The following is a 17,712-nucleotide window of genomic DNA, read 5'->3' on the forward strand; positions in this document are numbered from 1 at the left end:
GTTAACATCTACATTCTAATGCTACATAAATTGTGCCTCAGGGTTTTGGTTATATGTTAGTACAGCCTGATAGAGCCTCTGGACCACTTCATACCCATTTTAGATCAAAAGAGTGCTTAACCATCCTGTTTTCACAACACACTATCAGTGCTACCACTGTGAAGTTGTTTACATCAGAATAAAGAGTACTGGGGCGGGGCACAGATGGTGGTTTGGACACGCCCTATGAACGTGGGCAACCCAGGTTTGGGTCCAGCCTGTGGCTCCTTTCGAGCATGTCTCTCCCCTACTCTTTCATCCCTGTTTCCAACTCCATCTACTTTTTTTCTCTATCAATAAAGGCAATAAAAAGCCTAAAAATGCATATCTTAAAAGAAAAGAGTATTGTGGACACATGGCAGTAGCCATTAAGAGGATCTGCAGTGGGCACTAGTGGTGGGCAGTTGTTTTACAGTTTAGATGGAGTGTTTGACCGGGTTTGTAAGTCTGAAAGGATAGAAAAATGTTAATTAGTTTAAATGACTCAAAATTCTGGTGCTGTCAACAGAGGGATCCGAATTAACCTGTTTAGAAGGCCGATCGCGCACATCCCTGTCATAACAGTGAAATGTATACATACATACATGAAATAATATTTTTTTGTTCATGACACAGCTGACAGCAACTCAAGGTTAGACAGCAAGTATATCTACAACTTAAGAAGAAGGTTGTAATCGAGAAATGCTCTTTACGGCTTTTACAAATCAGAATATTCAGCTTTAATAAAGATGTATGCCTCTTGTTACATAGTTCAAACAATGTTTGCTTCATAAAGATAAAGATGGTCTTGTAGACTGTTAGTAGACTATGGTTCATGTAGGCAAGCAGGATTCTTTCCACTGAAAATGTTTTAATGAAACACATAGTGGGATGATGAGAGATCTGTGCAGAGCTGATGAAAGTGAAATGAGCTTTACATGTGTCTTGTTATGTCCTACACACTGAAAGCCTGCACTGCGCTGCTGCAATAAGCCATTGAGCACACTCCTGCATTTATCATCCACCTTCATTGATCTGAAGCAGTCTTTGTGGAAATCCACATGACACAAAAATCACCACATAGCAGAACCTTTAATCCCTGCAGGTATCTAAGAGATTTTGATTTTGTGACACTGCCAAAAAACTGAAAGAGTTCAAACAAGTGACTGTGTAGATTAAACGGACCAATTAATCTCTCCCTCTCCAGCCTCCAAACTCCAAGTCTAGACTTCAAAGCAGGCATAAACTTAAGGACCTGAACCAGTTGTAGCCTTTTATTTTTTCCCCCTTTACAATGATATGTGTGTGTATGTCTGTGTGTGTGTGTGTGTGTGTGTGTAGGTGTGTGTGTGTGTGTGTGTGTGTGTATGAGAGGGAGAGAGAGTGTGTCATGACTCATTGCGGCTTAGGGAAACAACCTTGTAGTCATGTATTTATCTGAGGAGAGAGCAAAGGCTTTCTTGTGTTCCTGGAGGATATAAAAACAGCACATGTAAAAAAAAAACTCAAAGCAACAAAGGAATTAAAATGCAACGGAGAAAAAGCTTTAGTTAAGAGCAGAAGTTCAAAGTAAAAGGGCCAAAAGCAAGGCCTCAGTATCTTGTTCCGATGCTTTCTTTGTAAGAAATACATGATTAACAACAGATAAAGGGACAATGTCAGTGATGGCGTAGGGGAAGGCAGGTAAAAAGAAATGATTGCTTTATTCCACATTACCCATTAATCAGCAGATTATGGAATGACATAATATAAAATATTACCTAAATTGTAATCATCCATCCATTAATTCTTACTAAATATGATTAAGCCTGACAAAACGTATTTAAAAATCTGCTGGATCTCTCTCTTGTTTGTTTATTTATGCTCTAATCTAATTTTTCCATTGGTTAAACACAAAACAGGCAAAAGTAGGATAAAAAGGGGGATTTCTTTCAGTGGGTTCTCATGACCAATATTTACAGAGCTACAATAACAGAGAGGAGGGTGTCATTTATTTTCTATCTTTTGTGGCTGGCATGGGCTAACCAGGGGGAAGTTGGTATGTAAACACCGGGGCAGTAGTGTGCTTAACAGCTTGGGAAAGGCAACACACACACAAATACACACAACAACAGTGGCGTTTTGGGAGGAAGAACTAAAAGCCAAATGTGAGTCAGAGGACTTAAAGCAGTTAAACATTTTAACAGGCACAAGCCTGCTCTGTGTGTGTGTGTTCAAGAGACTGTGTGTTTGTGGGTAAAGCCATGCAGACAATAACAAGGCCAGAGAGCCGAGCACATGGTCAGGGGTTTAAATCTAAGTGTCCTACTGCCACCTATTGACTAATCGGGGAAGTACTCTCCCCTCCCCCACACAGGGCCCTACAGCATGAAAACACAGAGATACAGATAGCATCCTTGAGAGGGAGGAAAAAGAAAAACTGATGGAAAAGAGGGGAAAATAGAGTAAAATAAGTAATGAGAAGAGAAGGAAAAAATAAGATTTTTAAAGGGAGAAATACCTAAGTTAAGACTCCTCACTGTCTACTTTTATCACCCTGAATAAAATCTAAATCTCTAATACCTGATTATATTTTTATCTAAAGTTCATACATCCTTAGATACTTTAATGCTTCATTATCACTAGTCTTTTCATCAATTTATCATAAAACTGTGCTGACTCTGCTTAAATATTCACAGTACTTACAAAAATGTTATCTTTAATAGTTCTGAATGTATCTATATACAACAACACAAAGTTTTTGTTTCACCTTTTTTGTATCAACTGTGCAACAGACTGGGTGTTGACATGAGAGAAATTTCAAACATAAAGCTGCTTAAATTGAGGTATAAAGAAATGATTCATAAAAAGTAACATGATGACTAATTATCACAATGTGTTTGTGTGGATTAAAATGCTGCATCAACAGTAAAAATGTATGTAGAGTAAGCATGTCTGTTTCCCTGTAAAAGCACTTCTTGTGTATTTTGTATGCGAGTAATATACTGTATATTCACATACAGGTTTAAAAATTAATTTTACAATGGAGACAATTTCTTGATTTTAATTAGATGAAATCTAAATGGGAATTAAAGGGGTAGAATTAAATAAGTTGATACTTCTTCCTACTCAATTTCTCTCACGTAAACTGAGATGCTGAAGTATTTGCAGGTGGAAGATGCTGTTTTTTTTTTCCTTGCTGTTCACTTGTTTTTGACCCTTTTTTAACCTTTTGTCATTTACATGTTCCAAATAAAGATATCCATCAATCTTGCAGTGGAAAAAGCGTATAAAAATAAAGAATTAAAACCTTTTCAAAATACTGATCACTAAACTCAGCACACAATTAATGTGATTGATTTACAGTGCTAAAGAAGATTTCAGATAGTTTATACAATTCAATTCAACTTTATTTATCTAGCACATTAAAAAAACAGGGTCGACCACACTGCTTCACAGTACAAAAAGGCAAAACAAGAAAACATCATTATAAAATAATATTAAATAAAATCTATTATCATTGAACAATGTAAAAGTAATAGTAAAATTCATCAAGATTAAACATCTTGTTTCACAGTTTCAGGGCAACTACTGCAAAAGCTCATCTCCCCTGGTTTTGAGCCTTGTTTTCGGCACATCCAGGAGCAGCTGGTTGGCAGACCTCAGAGTTCTGGCTTGAGCGTGAACATGAAGAAGTTCTAACAAGTATGGTGGTGCCAAACTATGAGAAGCTTTGAAAGCTAATGGTAGAATCTTAAATTCAATCCTATAGCGGACAGGGAGCCAGTGTAGAGAGATAAACAGTGGGGGACTGGGGTCCCTCTCTTTTGTGCCCATTCTTCAGGCCAACGTTTTGAACCAGCTGCACTGGACTGAGGAATGGTCTAAACCCAAGAGTTACTATAGTCAAATCCATATGATATAAATGCATGTATCTGCCTTTCTAAATCCCTGAAAGGCAGACTTTACTTTGGCTGTTAACCCCAGTTGAAAGAAGCTTTACTTTCTTAATAGAGGAGATCTGCTTACCAAACCTAAAATCTTCAACAAAATAAACATCAAGACGCTTAGCTGAGGAATACACACTACAAGCAAGAGGGCCAAGAGTGATCGCTAACAGATCAGGTTGACCAAACACGCTGACCACTGTTTTGCTGTCATTCATATTTAGAAAAATCAAGGCCATCTATGTTTTAACACCTTTAAGACAGTCACATAGAGGCTGTCAGTGTCCCCCTATTTTTAAATTTCAGCAACATGTAGATTTGAACATCATCTGCAAAACAGTGGAAGGAGACACATTTTTGGAAAAAGGATCCCAGAGGCAACATATACAACAAAAACAGGACCCAATACAGAGCCTTGCTGGACCACTTGTAAGAGTGGCTGTCTCAAAAGAGGAAAAAATCCCAAGATGAAGAGAAAAGGTCCTATCTGTAAGGTATGACAATTGTGTTTTTAGAGTTACACCAGAGATAAACAGTATAGTTAAATCACAGATCCCCAACTGCTCTATCCTCATGATCCAACACCATCTCCTTAATCAAAAAGCCTGAGCCAAATAACCACAAACGTTCAACCATTCAAATGTATTTATTATTCATTTTGCAGTTTGGACCTTAGATAGAATAAAAAGTATGAGAATGAACAAGGACAGGGCAAAACAAGCATGTTTAAAGAACACATCCATGTAAACATAACATCTAAATGGTTGCATTTCAGAAATCATAAGAAATTAAGACATAACCATGGGTCTAAAGAAAACAAACAAAATAAAGAGTGAAAACTACTAGTTTAGAGTAGAGGGTATTACCGTGGTGCATTGCAGCAGTAGTACCACAGAAATTAGTATGACGTTCGTTTACTTGTTTTTATCCTGTGTATTTAAATGCTGTACTGTACAGTAAAATTAAAGTTATATTACCAACATAACAGGGGTTAAACTCTTTCTAGGCAGACGGCACACTTAACCACATTAGGAAATAAAGAAAATCTAACAGCACTGCTATTACAGATGTACTCTAATAGCTTTAAAATATAGTATCACTGTCTTTATGAATAGTGAAGTGGAGAATGTAGGGAGGAGAGGTGTGGATCGAAGTTCACAGAGGACAGAGCAGATGGTGTCTGCTGGACTTGCACAATCTCAAATACACACACAAACACACACTGGTGACATAATAGCAGCATGCCAGGTGTGCAGTTGGTGGCCTGCAGTCTGGCATTGACTGTGAGTTGTGCATGTGTGCCTGCGCATTTGTGTGTATCCCAGGCTCTCTTTGTGTGAAAGGGGCCCCCTATTCACTGGTCTGTGCTGCCAGCTTGGCACTAAATCACAGGACAAGACGGTACACGCGCACAAACACACAGACATGCACACACACCGCCCTCTGTTGTCTTTTTGTCCAGCCCGTGGAGGGAATGAAAAGAGGTCAAACTAGAAGACAGAGGCAGAGAGTCAAGTTTAGCTGAACTTTAAAGAGAAAAGGTGAAGATGTTTAAAATGTTGTGAGGACAGAATAGGAAATAACAGTTTAAATCTTTTATTTAGTAGCTCTTGTCTCTGAATCTTACACTGAGTGGACTTAATGGGATAATACACACATTTAAATATCATGGCCATGCATAACAAGAAGTTATACTGCAGATAGGTTGTCCAAACCTTGCCTGAAGAGACTGCCTGTGGAAACACTGCCTGTGTGTTTGTGTGATCTGCTTAACGTGTGTTTACGTTTTATTTCTGTGTTGAGCTTGAATGTGCGTGTTAAAAAGTCAGATGAGAAGCAGTTACTAAAAACAGCCTAAGCCCTGTATCAATAATGACAAAAGCAGGGAAATATTTATATAGACACAAGAAGGGACAGGGAGAAAAGCACACTGGGAAGACGATATCCAAAACTGAAGGATCTTCTTCCTTTCAGTTTGCCTATTTAAAATCAGAAACATAACATGATTTTCAATGGTCTGTCTGCAATTCCCCTGGGCAGCACCTAAACTCCAGGTATGTGGTAAATCACCTGTACACTACATAGTCAGGCCACCTGTTGATAAATATGATTACAAGACAGCTATTTCCATATCTAGTATTTTGTTTGATGACATGAAAAGCACAGCTGGGAGCAGTAACGTTAATAAGGTTTCAGTGCCTGTTTGTTTTGTAAAGAGAATTTAAAATATTTATGGCTGGCATTATAAAATAAACATGGAGTTGACTACATAAATCCACTTTGAAAAAAAATGCACTTATTTTATTAGCATAATATGAACAGTAGCTTGGGCCAGTAAAGTATTTTGACAAAACCAAAAATAATTACCCTATTTAAAGTTGAGATTTATACTGTTTCATTGAAGAGATATTAATCTGTTTTGTTTAACTTGTTTAATTGGATGTTTTTGTTTTTCAAAGATTTATTTTGGGGCTTTTTATGCCTTTATTTATATAGAAGGAAAGCAGATAGAATCATAAACAGGGATGAGAGAGCGGGGTGGAGACATGCAGGAAAGGAGCCCCCAATTGTAGTTTTTATTTTTTTTTTTTGTTGTTGTTGTTTTTATTTTTTCTAACAGCAACATAATGACTTGAGCATAGAAATGCTCCTTTACTATTCATAATGCCCCTAAAGTATTTTTCCATTTATTCATGCTGATAATAAAAAGACTGTCTACTGCTCAGACAATCAATTTGGATATAAAAAACAATACACCCGCTGGCCATTTTATTAGGTACACCTGTTCAACTGCTCACTATCGCAAATATCCAATCAGTCAATTTCATGGCAGTAACCAAAGTATGTAGGCTTGCCAACGTGGTCAAGAATATGTGTTGAAGTTCACAGAGCATCAGAATGGGGAAGAAAGGAGATTTAATTCACTTTGAATTTGCCATGATTGTTGATGTCGGAGAGGCTGGTCAGAGTATTACACAAACTGCCAGTCTACTTGGATTTTCAAGCACAACCATCTTTAGGGTTCACAGAGACTGGTCTGAAATGGGTCCTTGTTGATGGCAGTGATTAGAGGAGAATTATGAGACTGGCTCAAGTCGAAAGAAAGACAGCAATCATTCAAACAACCACTTATTACAACAGAGTTAACCATAGGAGCATCTCTGAACACACTACATGTGGAACCTTGAAGCAGATGGGCTACAGAAACAGAAAACTACACCGGATGTTACTCCAGTCAGCTAAGAACAGGAAACTGAGGATACAGTTCACACAGGCTCACCAGAATTGGACATTACAAGGTTGGAAAAATGTTACCTGCTCTGATGAGTCTTGATTCCTGCTGCAACATCCAAATGGTAAGGATCAGAACACCTTCTAGACCACCAACAACCAAGGCACATACAAAGTCCCCACCTTCCTTCCCCATTGTTATGTTTGGTATGAACTTAAGCAGATCATCTTGACCATGCCTACATGCCTAAATGCACTGATATTTGCAATGGGCAGTTAAACAGGCAAACCTAAAGATATGGTCAGTGAGTGTATATGTCTTTGCTTTTTCCAAACAGCTGTATGGTTTGTTATGTGCAAAGAAAATACAATTTTCACCCACAGAGCTTGAGTGAAACTTGAACCCCCTCCCCTTATCTCAGGCACAGTGTCATGCTTAATGTGTAAAACTGCAGAGTGAGCTTGAATAAATTTAGTTAAGAAATATACGTCTCGCTTTCACTTCTTGGTGTGACTGTAGGGTTGACATATGTTTGAACTCTGCAGCGTGTGTGTATGTGTGACTGACGTCTGTTTTGAGTTTTCTGGCTACACGACAGCCGGATTATGAAAAACTGTTGCAGGAGTCTGAACTATTTCTCAGAGCAGAAGAGCACACATGGAGAAACTTCTGTCTGTGTGAAAAAATATCAGCAACTTATCGGCCTGGAGGAGATTCAGAAAATCCATTTTTAGCTTCTCCTCGTGAGCTTTCCCAGAGGGTAATAAATTTGACTGCTTCCACACACACAGGAAATTTGTGTTAGTGCTTGCATGCTCAGCAGATTTCCACATGGCCTTTCCAATAGAGGCACTTTGATGGTGCTGGTGACTCAACTATGATCAATGTGCTCCTATCAATATTTCAGTCGTTCTGCCCGTCTGCCTCTGTGTCTCTATTTCCACTCCTGTTCATCTCTCGATCAATATGAGGCAAACAAGAGCCCAGCTTTCCACTGAACTTATTCACCCTCTTTTATTTGAACGAAGGGAAGAAGTAAAATTGTAAGAAATACATTTAATACTAATCTGTACAAATCTGCAGAAAAATATGATTAGAGCTTCCCATCACACAAACTCACTGTAAATCTATAAAATGACAGTGATGTTTTTATTTCATGTACTCTGAGTCTTCTCTGTCTGTTCTTTCACCTCTCCTGTGATCTCCACTCTGGTATAATTCAATTAAAGTGACTTAACTTTAAGTTGAATCCTAACCTGTAGGAACCACTGACCTATAGATAAGTATTCCTGGAAAACTTTGGCAGTGTTGTCCTTGTGTTGTGTAGCAGCAGCAGCAGAGGAGGCAAACAGGAGCTGACACCTGTCACAGATGTTGGAGCTAACCCAGCAAGCTAGCCTACATATCTGTCTGTCTACGTGTTGTTATCTGTCATATGTCATCCAGCTGGAGCCTGGAAACTAAGCAGTGTCATTTCTGCTAATATCTGGCCTCGACACTGATGCCGTCAGTCATGTGAAAATGAGAGAAAAAGCAGATGTGTGAGAAAACTTGACTTCACTGGATATTGTTATTTTCGTAAAGAACTTGCGTGTACAAGGTGGCATACAAACTCTTCCACTGCTACTGTATTGTCAATTCAATGAGAAAGTAGTCCATATGAACATGTATGCATTACTTTGCATTTTCTGTCTTCATTTAAAGTAGAGTGCATCAAACAGATTTATAAAAGGGCAAAAATTAACAGTTGTTTGGCTCATATAAATGTCCTGCATTTTCATCACTCTACACACTCTACAGCCCCAAAATCAAGGTGTGACATCACTACGGAGGTGAACTAATGTAGAGTGTCATGTCGGAGTGATAGCATTGTGTCTGTATCTCTAAAGCGTCACGTCCTGTTTTAGACAGGGCCGTTTCAAACACAAGCTGATGAGTCTAAATTGACAAGGTGACAGCACCAGTGGGGATCTGAAAGCCACAACAAAAATAGTGCTCTCTAGTTCACAGCCCTAGCACCTCACAGTGACTGACCGGCCCCATGTGTCCTCTAGGGCTGGGCAATAAAATTAGATTAAATTGCAATATGACCTGCTGTATTTTTCAAAGGTACAATATTTCTTTAACCTAAAATTTGGGTAAAAAATATACCTTTTTTTTTTTTTTTGCCAGCAGCAGCAGAGATGTTATGCATTATATATCATGCAATCATGCACAGGCAATTAAAACATTTTTTCTTTGATAAGTCTTGAAAATAACTTAAAACTATTGTGCTATGTCACTTACTGGTGCTCTGGTAGGCTTGGACATTTTCCTGAGGCATAGCCGCCATAGCAGAGTGGGTGTAAACTACAAAGGCTACGTGGTTTTGATAGACCTACGGTATATTTATTGTTGCCATGCCAAAAACTTCTATGGTTAAACTAAAGTTATCTGTAAAGATAATGCTTCAAGGGGGTGTGGGTGGGGGTTAACAACAAGATTGACAGAAACTAGGAAGGCAGACAAAGAAAAGCAATAAACATTTTTGACTGTACTGTAAAGATGAGGAAACTTTCCAGTGAAACGAAGAAAACAGGAAAAGACTTGGAACCACAGTACTGTTTTTCAACACGTATTTCATTTCTAAAAGATCTCTGTCTGGCCTCAAATACCTTATAAGAACACTTAGCAGCAGTGTTAATAGATGCAAAAGCAGTGAGGGTCACCACAGTTTCCTGGAGTTATGATGTTACCGCACAGTTCAGCGCTACAGGCTGAAAACTTTCATAAGCCACACCAGTAACTCAGTTTCAGCTGCCATCAAAGAAATGCTTTTTCGGGTTACCAACATGCAAGGCAATTGAAGAGGAAATGCTAGAAACATGAAAAAGCAAAAGACAAGCACAGTTTTGAGTGCTTTGCACATACAGCTACCAAATAAAGATGTATTGTGACCTCAGAGGGTGAAGGATGCTAATACAAATGGTCTACAGACTTTGGACGGATTGAGTCTGATCATTTCAGTTCATAAGTATTTATTATGTAAAAAAATGGTTTTCTGAAGTAGGGAAAACTTGATGCTGCCTTAAACAAAGATGATTTGCAGTCTCATCTTCACTGTGAGAATACAAGTTATCAATTTAACACTGGTATCTGATGAGATCTGTAGCAAATGAGCAGATATCCAAAGCCCAGGTAGCAGATGGATATCAGGAGACAAAAAGTTTGATCAGTTCATCACTAGAAATTACAGCAGTGTCTATATTACAGACTGAACATTATGAAGTTGACAAAGTTTAATGTAAGTATATAGTAAAGGTCCAAGAAGTTCTGAGACAGACAAAAGGCTGAGCTAAAGATCTAGGGGAGACGCCTGATTGAAACATAAGTATATAGTATTATATTATTTCATAGCACCTTGGCTGCATTTGTGCCAGTAACACACATTGAGTTAAATGTAAAGTCACCATGACTACACAGACTAAAGAGTTTAACATGTGAGAGGTGACAGGAGGGTTAGAGACAAGCAAAGGGTGAAGGCAGAAGATTTTTGGTTTAAAGGGCTGGAGGAAAGTGAGGAGAGCAGTCACTTGTTCAGTCCACTGCTGGATGGAGATTGTTTACCTGGTATCTAAAGTAAACACCTCATAGAAAATACTGCCATTGCTAGGACTGCTCACCCAGAAAAATATGGTGAAATATTCCTCCACTCTGGCTGTTTCACACACACTTTAAGACACATGATTCTGTGCAGATACACAACCAACCCACACTCAATCACTGTTTCCCAGCATGCTCCGTTTACACACAAAACTTCACATGTGAACCCACACTCGCACACACCCACAACCTTGTCATTTCCTATGACATCCCCAGCCTCCATTACCTGCATATATTAACCAACCTCTCTGATGTTAAAAATTATACATTCATATATTTGAATAATTCAGATTATTTTAAAAGCTGTGCGTTCACTCACTCCCTCTTTTTTTCCAGATGGAAAGAGAGCTATTTACCTCAAATCGCATTTGAATAAATCCCATAAATCCTTTCAAAGTTCTCTGCGATAAACCAATCAAATATCCCCAACGCTGGCTGACTGACCAATCAAAATTAGCATTCATATTCACAGCCTTTTTCATTCAAAAGACATCAAATAGCAAATCAAATTGCAGCCTATTTGTGAGGCTCAATTTGTTTGAGATAAGAAAAAGGTGGCTAATAGAGTGAGAGTGAAAGGGGTATAACATAATTCACCGCCTAACAAAAATATTTGATGGAGTAAACAGTGCGCCTTTGCTTCATAGATGATGTAGTTGATTTTATTTGTTTAACAAAAAAATAAATTTATTCTATATGTCTGAAGAATTGGAGATTAGATGAATGAAGTTTGGAGGCCAAATTATTTCAGGGATAAAACCTGCTTATCACACTCACCAGTGATGTGTCGGTCTGTGTATGGTTCAGAGGAGATGAAAAATAAGAACATGGACTAAATCTGCATTTAAGTGTATGTGTTAATGTTATTTGGTAGTTTCTGTTAGTTTAAGATGGTGTCCAGACAGACACTGTTCCCTCTAAGGGGTTTTACTGTGCAATTACACACTGCTCTCCACCTCTCTGCGCAGGAGAGAAAAAAGCTGCACTCAAATATCCCCAGCGAGTTTTCACTGTTTTTTTTCCTTTTATCTAATGTGCGCTGTGATCCAAGGCGCATTATTGCGTAGGCTAGCTGGTACTGTAGCCTAGAGTTTCTACCTCCATGGGGGCCTCATAGCGTGAGAGATGTAAAGTGTGGCTACCACGTAATGCAACAGCTAACATACCAGTGACAGGGCCCGATATTGGCAGCTGCCAAATGTGGATTCCAGCCACGGCAGGTACACAGTGAGAAACTTTGGTGAGTTGAATTTATCAGCGTCACAGACTCCAGCTCCCTCTTACTGTGCGGGGCTCTTAGAGCCAGCGAACTGGATGCTTGTTTCAATGACTGATTTACACATAAAGGGAGATTTTTTCACGAAATACCTGCCATGTAGCTGAGTCTATCGGTGCATCTGTCGTGTGCCTTTGCGTAGACACTTTTGGCGCAAACACAAACGCCATTCACAGACAGACAAACACAAGCTAACGTGTTGGTGGTGTAAACCTGAAGCTTTTATCCACAGAGGAGAAAAGGATTCAAACACATACCTGAACTTTTCTCCTGCATTAAAGCTCCTATGACCATGGCGCATATGTGCGTCAATGCTGTCCTTATGAATAATTGCTCTCTCTCTTTCCTCTCTCTCTCTCCTTAGCGAGCTGCAGACTGTTTAATTATTGTTTTATTAACATTCCACTTCTGTGTTTCATCATGATGATACACCGTAATAAGTGCACATCAGTATATGGGCTCATTACAAAAACATTTGATATGTGCCACCTTGCAGGAAATATTATAGATCTTCTGTTTATTGATAATAACCGGTCGAGAACATCATACAATCTTTCAAATCCTAATAACTGATCAGCAGGGCAGTGAGAAACAGAGGCAGATAGGAGCCAGGAATAGAAATATATAATATAATAATCTAATATTTAATGAACAATTACTAATTATTTTAAAAATTAAATGTATGTCTATTTTTATGTAAATATGGTGCTTTAGGATTGAGGATTTAAGCCCTGATGTTTGTAACAGCGTGACTTATTTCTCTGTAATGTGCTGTTAAATTTGTGGAGGTAGAAGTCCTTTAGGAGACCTGACTGTGATAAGGTTGATAAAGCATGAGAACAGGGCATGTGTTTTGTCGCATCCCGGATGTTCAAGTTTTCTGCCTTTTTATATGAAACTGCAAACTTTGTTAATGTCTGTTATCCCCTGAGGATAAATGCTTGTAAGTTAGAATCACAGATTTCTTTTACATTTCAAAAGATTGTAAATCCTAAGTCGAATGTCTGCTTAGGAGTTTTGAAAATTAGAGGCAACATTGCAGACAGAGAAACTTCACCTCTCATTTCACACCTTTTACTTCTTCTGTCTGTGAATCATGACAGCAGTAACCTCCTGCTTCCTCTTTCGGTGTTTTGAAAACAACAACTAACTGTCTCTGACACTCATGTTTCCTGTCTTTAACGGATCACACACTCGAGTCTTAACTGAGTTTGTCTACAAATAGAATGTGTGGCATTATTTTAAACAGGCAGCAGAGAGTGTGAATGCTTATCTGAGGAAATATCAGCATATCCTCTGTACTTTTAACTTCTCTCACACAAGATTAAAAGGCAGGTGTATCTTCACCATAAACGGTCACCCACATCTCATTTGTGCACACAAACACACAAGGCACACACATAGACACACGCCAAGGTTCAAGCAGCTGGTGAGTTTGCCCTTGACTGCCCACCCCCGGGCACTAGGGTGGCATGGATGCAGCTGTTTTTAAGAGTTCTGGATGGTTTTAGAAAGCTGTGTCCTTGTCAAGGGTATTTTCTGTTTTCCATTAAGCAGATACAAGGCAGACTCTGTCAGAACAACAGCGATACTGCTTCAAAAGACATAAACACTGTGTTTGTCCGTGTGAAAACTGTTGGCAGATTGAGAGTTGAAGTGACTCAAAAAAGAAAAAAACCTCTCTGGTACTGCCAAATTACAATCAAATTTGTACTGTGCTTATTCTCCTTAACATTGCTGTAACCCTGCCAAAGGAGTTCAAACAGCTGTGCAGCTTCTTTAAATCTGCTGAGCTTTTTTATCAGTATTTCACATTCAAATTTGGAATTAAAAGCCATGAAAACTGAAAGAACATGGTGACCACAATTTAAAAAAGCCAGCTTCTGTTGCAAACTCCCAACACCAACGGTCAACAAACCTCAACACTTTGTCTACAATGTCTAAAGACAGCAGCATCTGCTTTCTTTATTTTATTCACTTAGTCAACTTAAAATAGTCCTGAGCTTCTATAAAATCATTTTGGTCATCTGTCTACTTAAAACCCTTTTTCTATTGCAAGTCTTTTTTTCACTGTTTCACACACGACTAAACTAATCACACGCCACTAACGAAGCAGTGGGAGCAATTTGGGGTTAGGTCTTGTCTATGCCACATTGACATGTGGCTGCAGAAGCTGGGGACTGAACCCAAAACCTTCCAGGCGAGAGACAACCCTTCTTGCAGTGATCAGCTGTTGAAGTCCATTCACTGTTGGGCAACACATTTCAAATCACTAATTGTGTTGTGCTTTAAATGTATGGCCAAATAATACTGATATAAGATCAGAAACAAGGCAAAAGAGAAGCTGTAAGAGGCAGAGCAGAAGCGTTGTGCCTATAAGAAGAGCAGCGGTGCACATATGCTCTTGGAGAGTACAGTTTATATTCATAGATAAAGCATAATTAAGTTATTTGTGAACATAAGATTCAATAAAAAAGACCTTCAATAGCCCATATGTATCAGAACTTTTAAGACAATCTTCTACATAGCATCATTTTTTTTCCAATCAGAAAAAAGGAGCATAAAAAAGCCACAAAGACTGTAAAAAACATAACTATCAACCTAAATCACAGAGATCCGTTTCGCACTGGATTAGTATTACTTGAAGGCATCTCTGTGTGCTGAAATATGGTCGATAACTTGCTCTGGAATTTTTACTCCACAAATTACAGATGGTGGATTTGCATGGGATTTAAAACAGATGTCCTGCATAATTATTAAAAATCACCAGAGGTCCCAAGGTTACACTAATCCCATGTGAATGGGGCTTCAGAGTCTTAATGCAAGAGCCCTGTGACACCTTAATCATTCTGTATCATTCCTTACACTATTATTCAGAACAGCTGCTCTGAATGTGTAATACTGACACTGATGGGTTAACAATGAAGTTAGTGAAAACCTAGTGTATGTCATGTCTAAGGCTGTAAAAAACTGTTTTGCCATCTTTGTTTAAGTGCTATTCAAACTTGCAGTAACTTTGTTAGAAGTGTATAAATATAGCAAGTCAATTAAAAGTTTCATTAAAGTTACAAAACTGAGAATTTATCTAACTTGGATGTGAAGGTAAGCCAAGCCCTCAAGTTATTTTTATAGATTTTCATTTGATCAGTCTTTGTTTATACTCTGACAGTGAACAAACAAATAGTGGTTTTGATCAAAATAGAAACAGCTCCTTTAAAACATTCATGATCTCATTTTCAGGTAGAACTGCATTTTGATTTATGTGACTGAGCATGAAATGTTAATCGGATGAGACAATTGACCTTAGCTTGTCGTATAGTACTCCAGGCATGAAGACCCCAACCGCAGCACTTGACATGAGGCTAAAAGGTTTGTAATCCAGCAGGGAGATGAGCAGCTGAGATGATGTGCTCATACAAACACAAAGAGTTAATTACATGGATTTGAATTCCACTGCTGTTACTCTTTAGTATTTCCCTAGCTGTTTAACCAGACGCAGTAGACAGATCTCAGGACCAACCTCAGATAAAGAACTCTAGAAAATCAGCAGATAGTTATGTATGTAGATAAATTCTCTGGAAGTGAGGCTTGTGTTTACAGTGTGGGAGACTTGCCCTTGACTGACCCGCCTGAGGCTCTAATAGAGAAATGGCCCGCTGTGCTGCTGGGGATTCTGGGAGTTTTCTCTAACCAACAGATGCCGAGGCACAGCAGCTGTTCATCTGGCATCAAACCCTCCAAAAACCAAGTTATCCGATATCAGCACCTTCAACTGTCCTATAGCAGCATTTAAAGTTCCACAATATGTAAATCAGTACATTTAGCAGATATTTGATTAGTTCTATTGCTGTATAAGTACCTATCAGACTTTGTGAGTATATGAGTGCATGACAGGGATAATGTACTTACCCTGGAAGGACTGCCTGGCTCTTTCCACAAGCTCTTCAATTGGATAGCTGGCCAGGTCTCCTCTGGCATGTTTTGTCTTACAATAGGTGCATGCATTCAGACACCTGGATGGACAGAATCAAACAAATACCATACATGATGAGTGACAGAAAGACGGAACAGGTGCCTTTCTAAGAGAGGCTGTCTTCAGCAATCAACTAAGTGTTCAAACCATGAAACAGACAAATTACTAAAGTTTTTTTTTTTTAATTCTTTACAGGCATTGATATAAGCATTATAATTTATCTTTGCTTTAGATAATAAATGTGTATTTTTCTAACCACAGACTTTCAACATTTGAAATCAGAGAATAATTCTTCACACCCATCAATTCTCTTTTTAACATTTAAACACAAAATAACTGAAATGTAAGCCTCTAAAGGATTCTGGAGACCATGATGATCATACAAGATAAAAATAATTTTACATTTCTTTTTATTAAATTAACTGGTGCATGATATCCCAGTAGAGCAAAAGCACAAGAAGAAACTGTTCTTTTTATCTGAAATTGTTTTGTTGGGCTCCAACTAGCTCCGAATTAACCATGGACAGCTGCCTCGCAGGCAGTGGAAAAATCAGACTCAATGCAGTTTTTGTTTAAAAACAAGAAGAAAAGCGTAATTCTAATTAACCGTGAAAGGGGGAGTAAGGGAGCAAGCAGAAAAATCAAAATAAGAAGGACTGGATCACACCAGATTCAACAGCATGGCATAGTATCAGTGTAGAGGACTCTTTGTTTGGGATGAAGGGGGCTTTTCTTTTAAGAGTGCCTATAAATCCCCACCGAAGGGAAGAAAGAGGACCATTATTTAAATACTCTTTTTATATTTTTTATTTCTATTTTGTGAGGTTTGATTCATGATCTCTAGTTTTGTTACAATGGGGTGAAATCATGCACAGTTCATGTCATCACAGAAGTTTTTATTTTATTTATTTTTTTTTTTTTTACAAGAACTGTTTCATTGCTTATTTCTCTGATAATCATTTATACATACTGTTGGTTGAACACAACTGTTTCTCTGTTAATTGTTAAATGGGCTTTTATTCTATTTATGTGAGTGATTTGATGACTGGAGCTGATGGATTGGCTAGAGTCCACGTCTGTCATCAGGCAAGTCCATCTTGCAAAGCTCCAATCTGAAACATTTCAGCCCGGTCTAAACCTGGCTGGACCAATCAGCTTTGTTTGAAGAGAACGAGGCTTTAGTTGTGGTTTAGTTTTTCGGCAAGCTGGTAAGCAATGGCTGCTGCCAGTAATGCAATTAGCTGAGCTATAGATACAGCTGCAGTGTTATCAGAGCTGGACAGCATTTTTAAAAGAAGAGTAAAAAACTGCACTCAAAATTTTCTTGGTGGAAAAAATACATTTTTTCATTGAAAAATTCACCAGCTGATAGTGAACAAGGCTGCCTGTTGAGCTTATGTTACATAGTTTCTTCACCAGGGCTGCACATGTCCACTAGTTCATATGTCTTGTCGCTCTGACATGTCTGTAATGAATGTGACAGAATGGTTGTCCAATCATCCTCTGAGGTTTTTTTTTTTTTTTTTTTTTTTAGGGTTCTGCCCCTCCCAAACACAGTTTTCTAGGCAACACTATGGGAGGATGCCTGGACGTTAAATATAACACATGACATGGATATATGGAAGTCTATATCTGTCGTCAGGGT

The 17,712-nt window shown here is 38.5% G+C and overlaps 1 protein-coding gene across 2 annotated transcripts in view; it reads right to left on the reverse strand.

Annotated features, from left to right (window-relative positions):
• Window positions 1–17,712, reverse strand: part of cdkal1 (CDK5 regulatory subunit associated protein 1-like 1) — a 386,640-nt gene that overhangs the window by 188,655 nt on the left and 180,273 nt on the right. For both annotated transcript variants that reach the window (XM_041793396.1, XM_041793398.1), the window contains exon 8: window positions 16,004–16,107. In XM_041793396.1, coding sequence (XP_041649330.1) covers window positions 16,004–16,107 — 104 coding nt within the window. The remainder of the gene's footprint in view (window positions 1–16,003; window positions 16,108–17,712) is intronic.

Source organism: Cheilinus undulatus, linkage group 8, assembly GCF_018320785.1.
Source record: "Cheilinus undulatus linkage group 8, ASM1832078v1, whole genome shotgun sequence".
Lineage (NCBI taxonomy): Eukaryota > Metazoa > Chordata > Actinopteri > Labriformes > Labridae > Cheilinus > Cheilinus undulatus.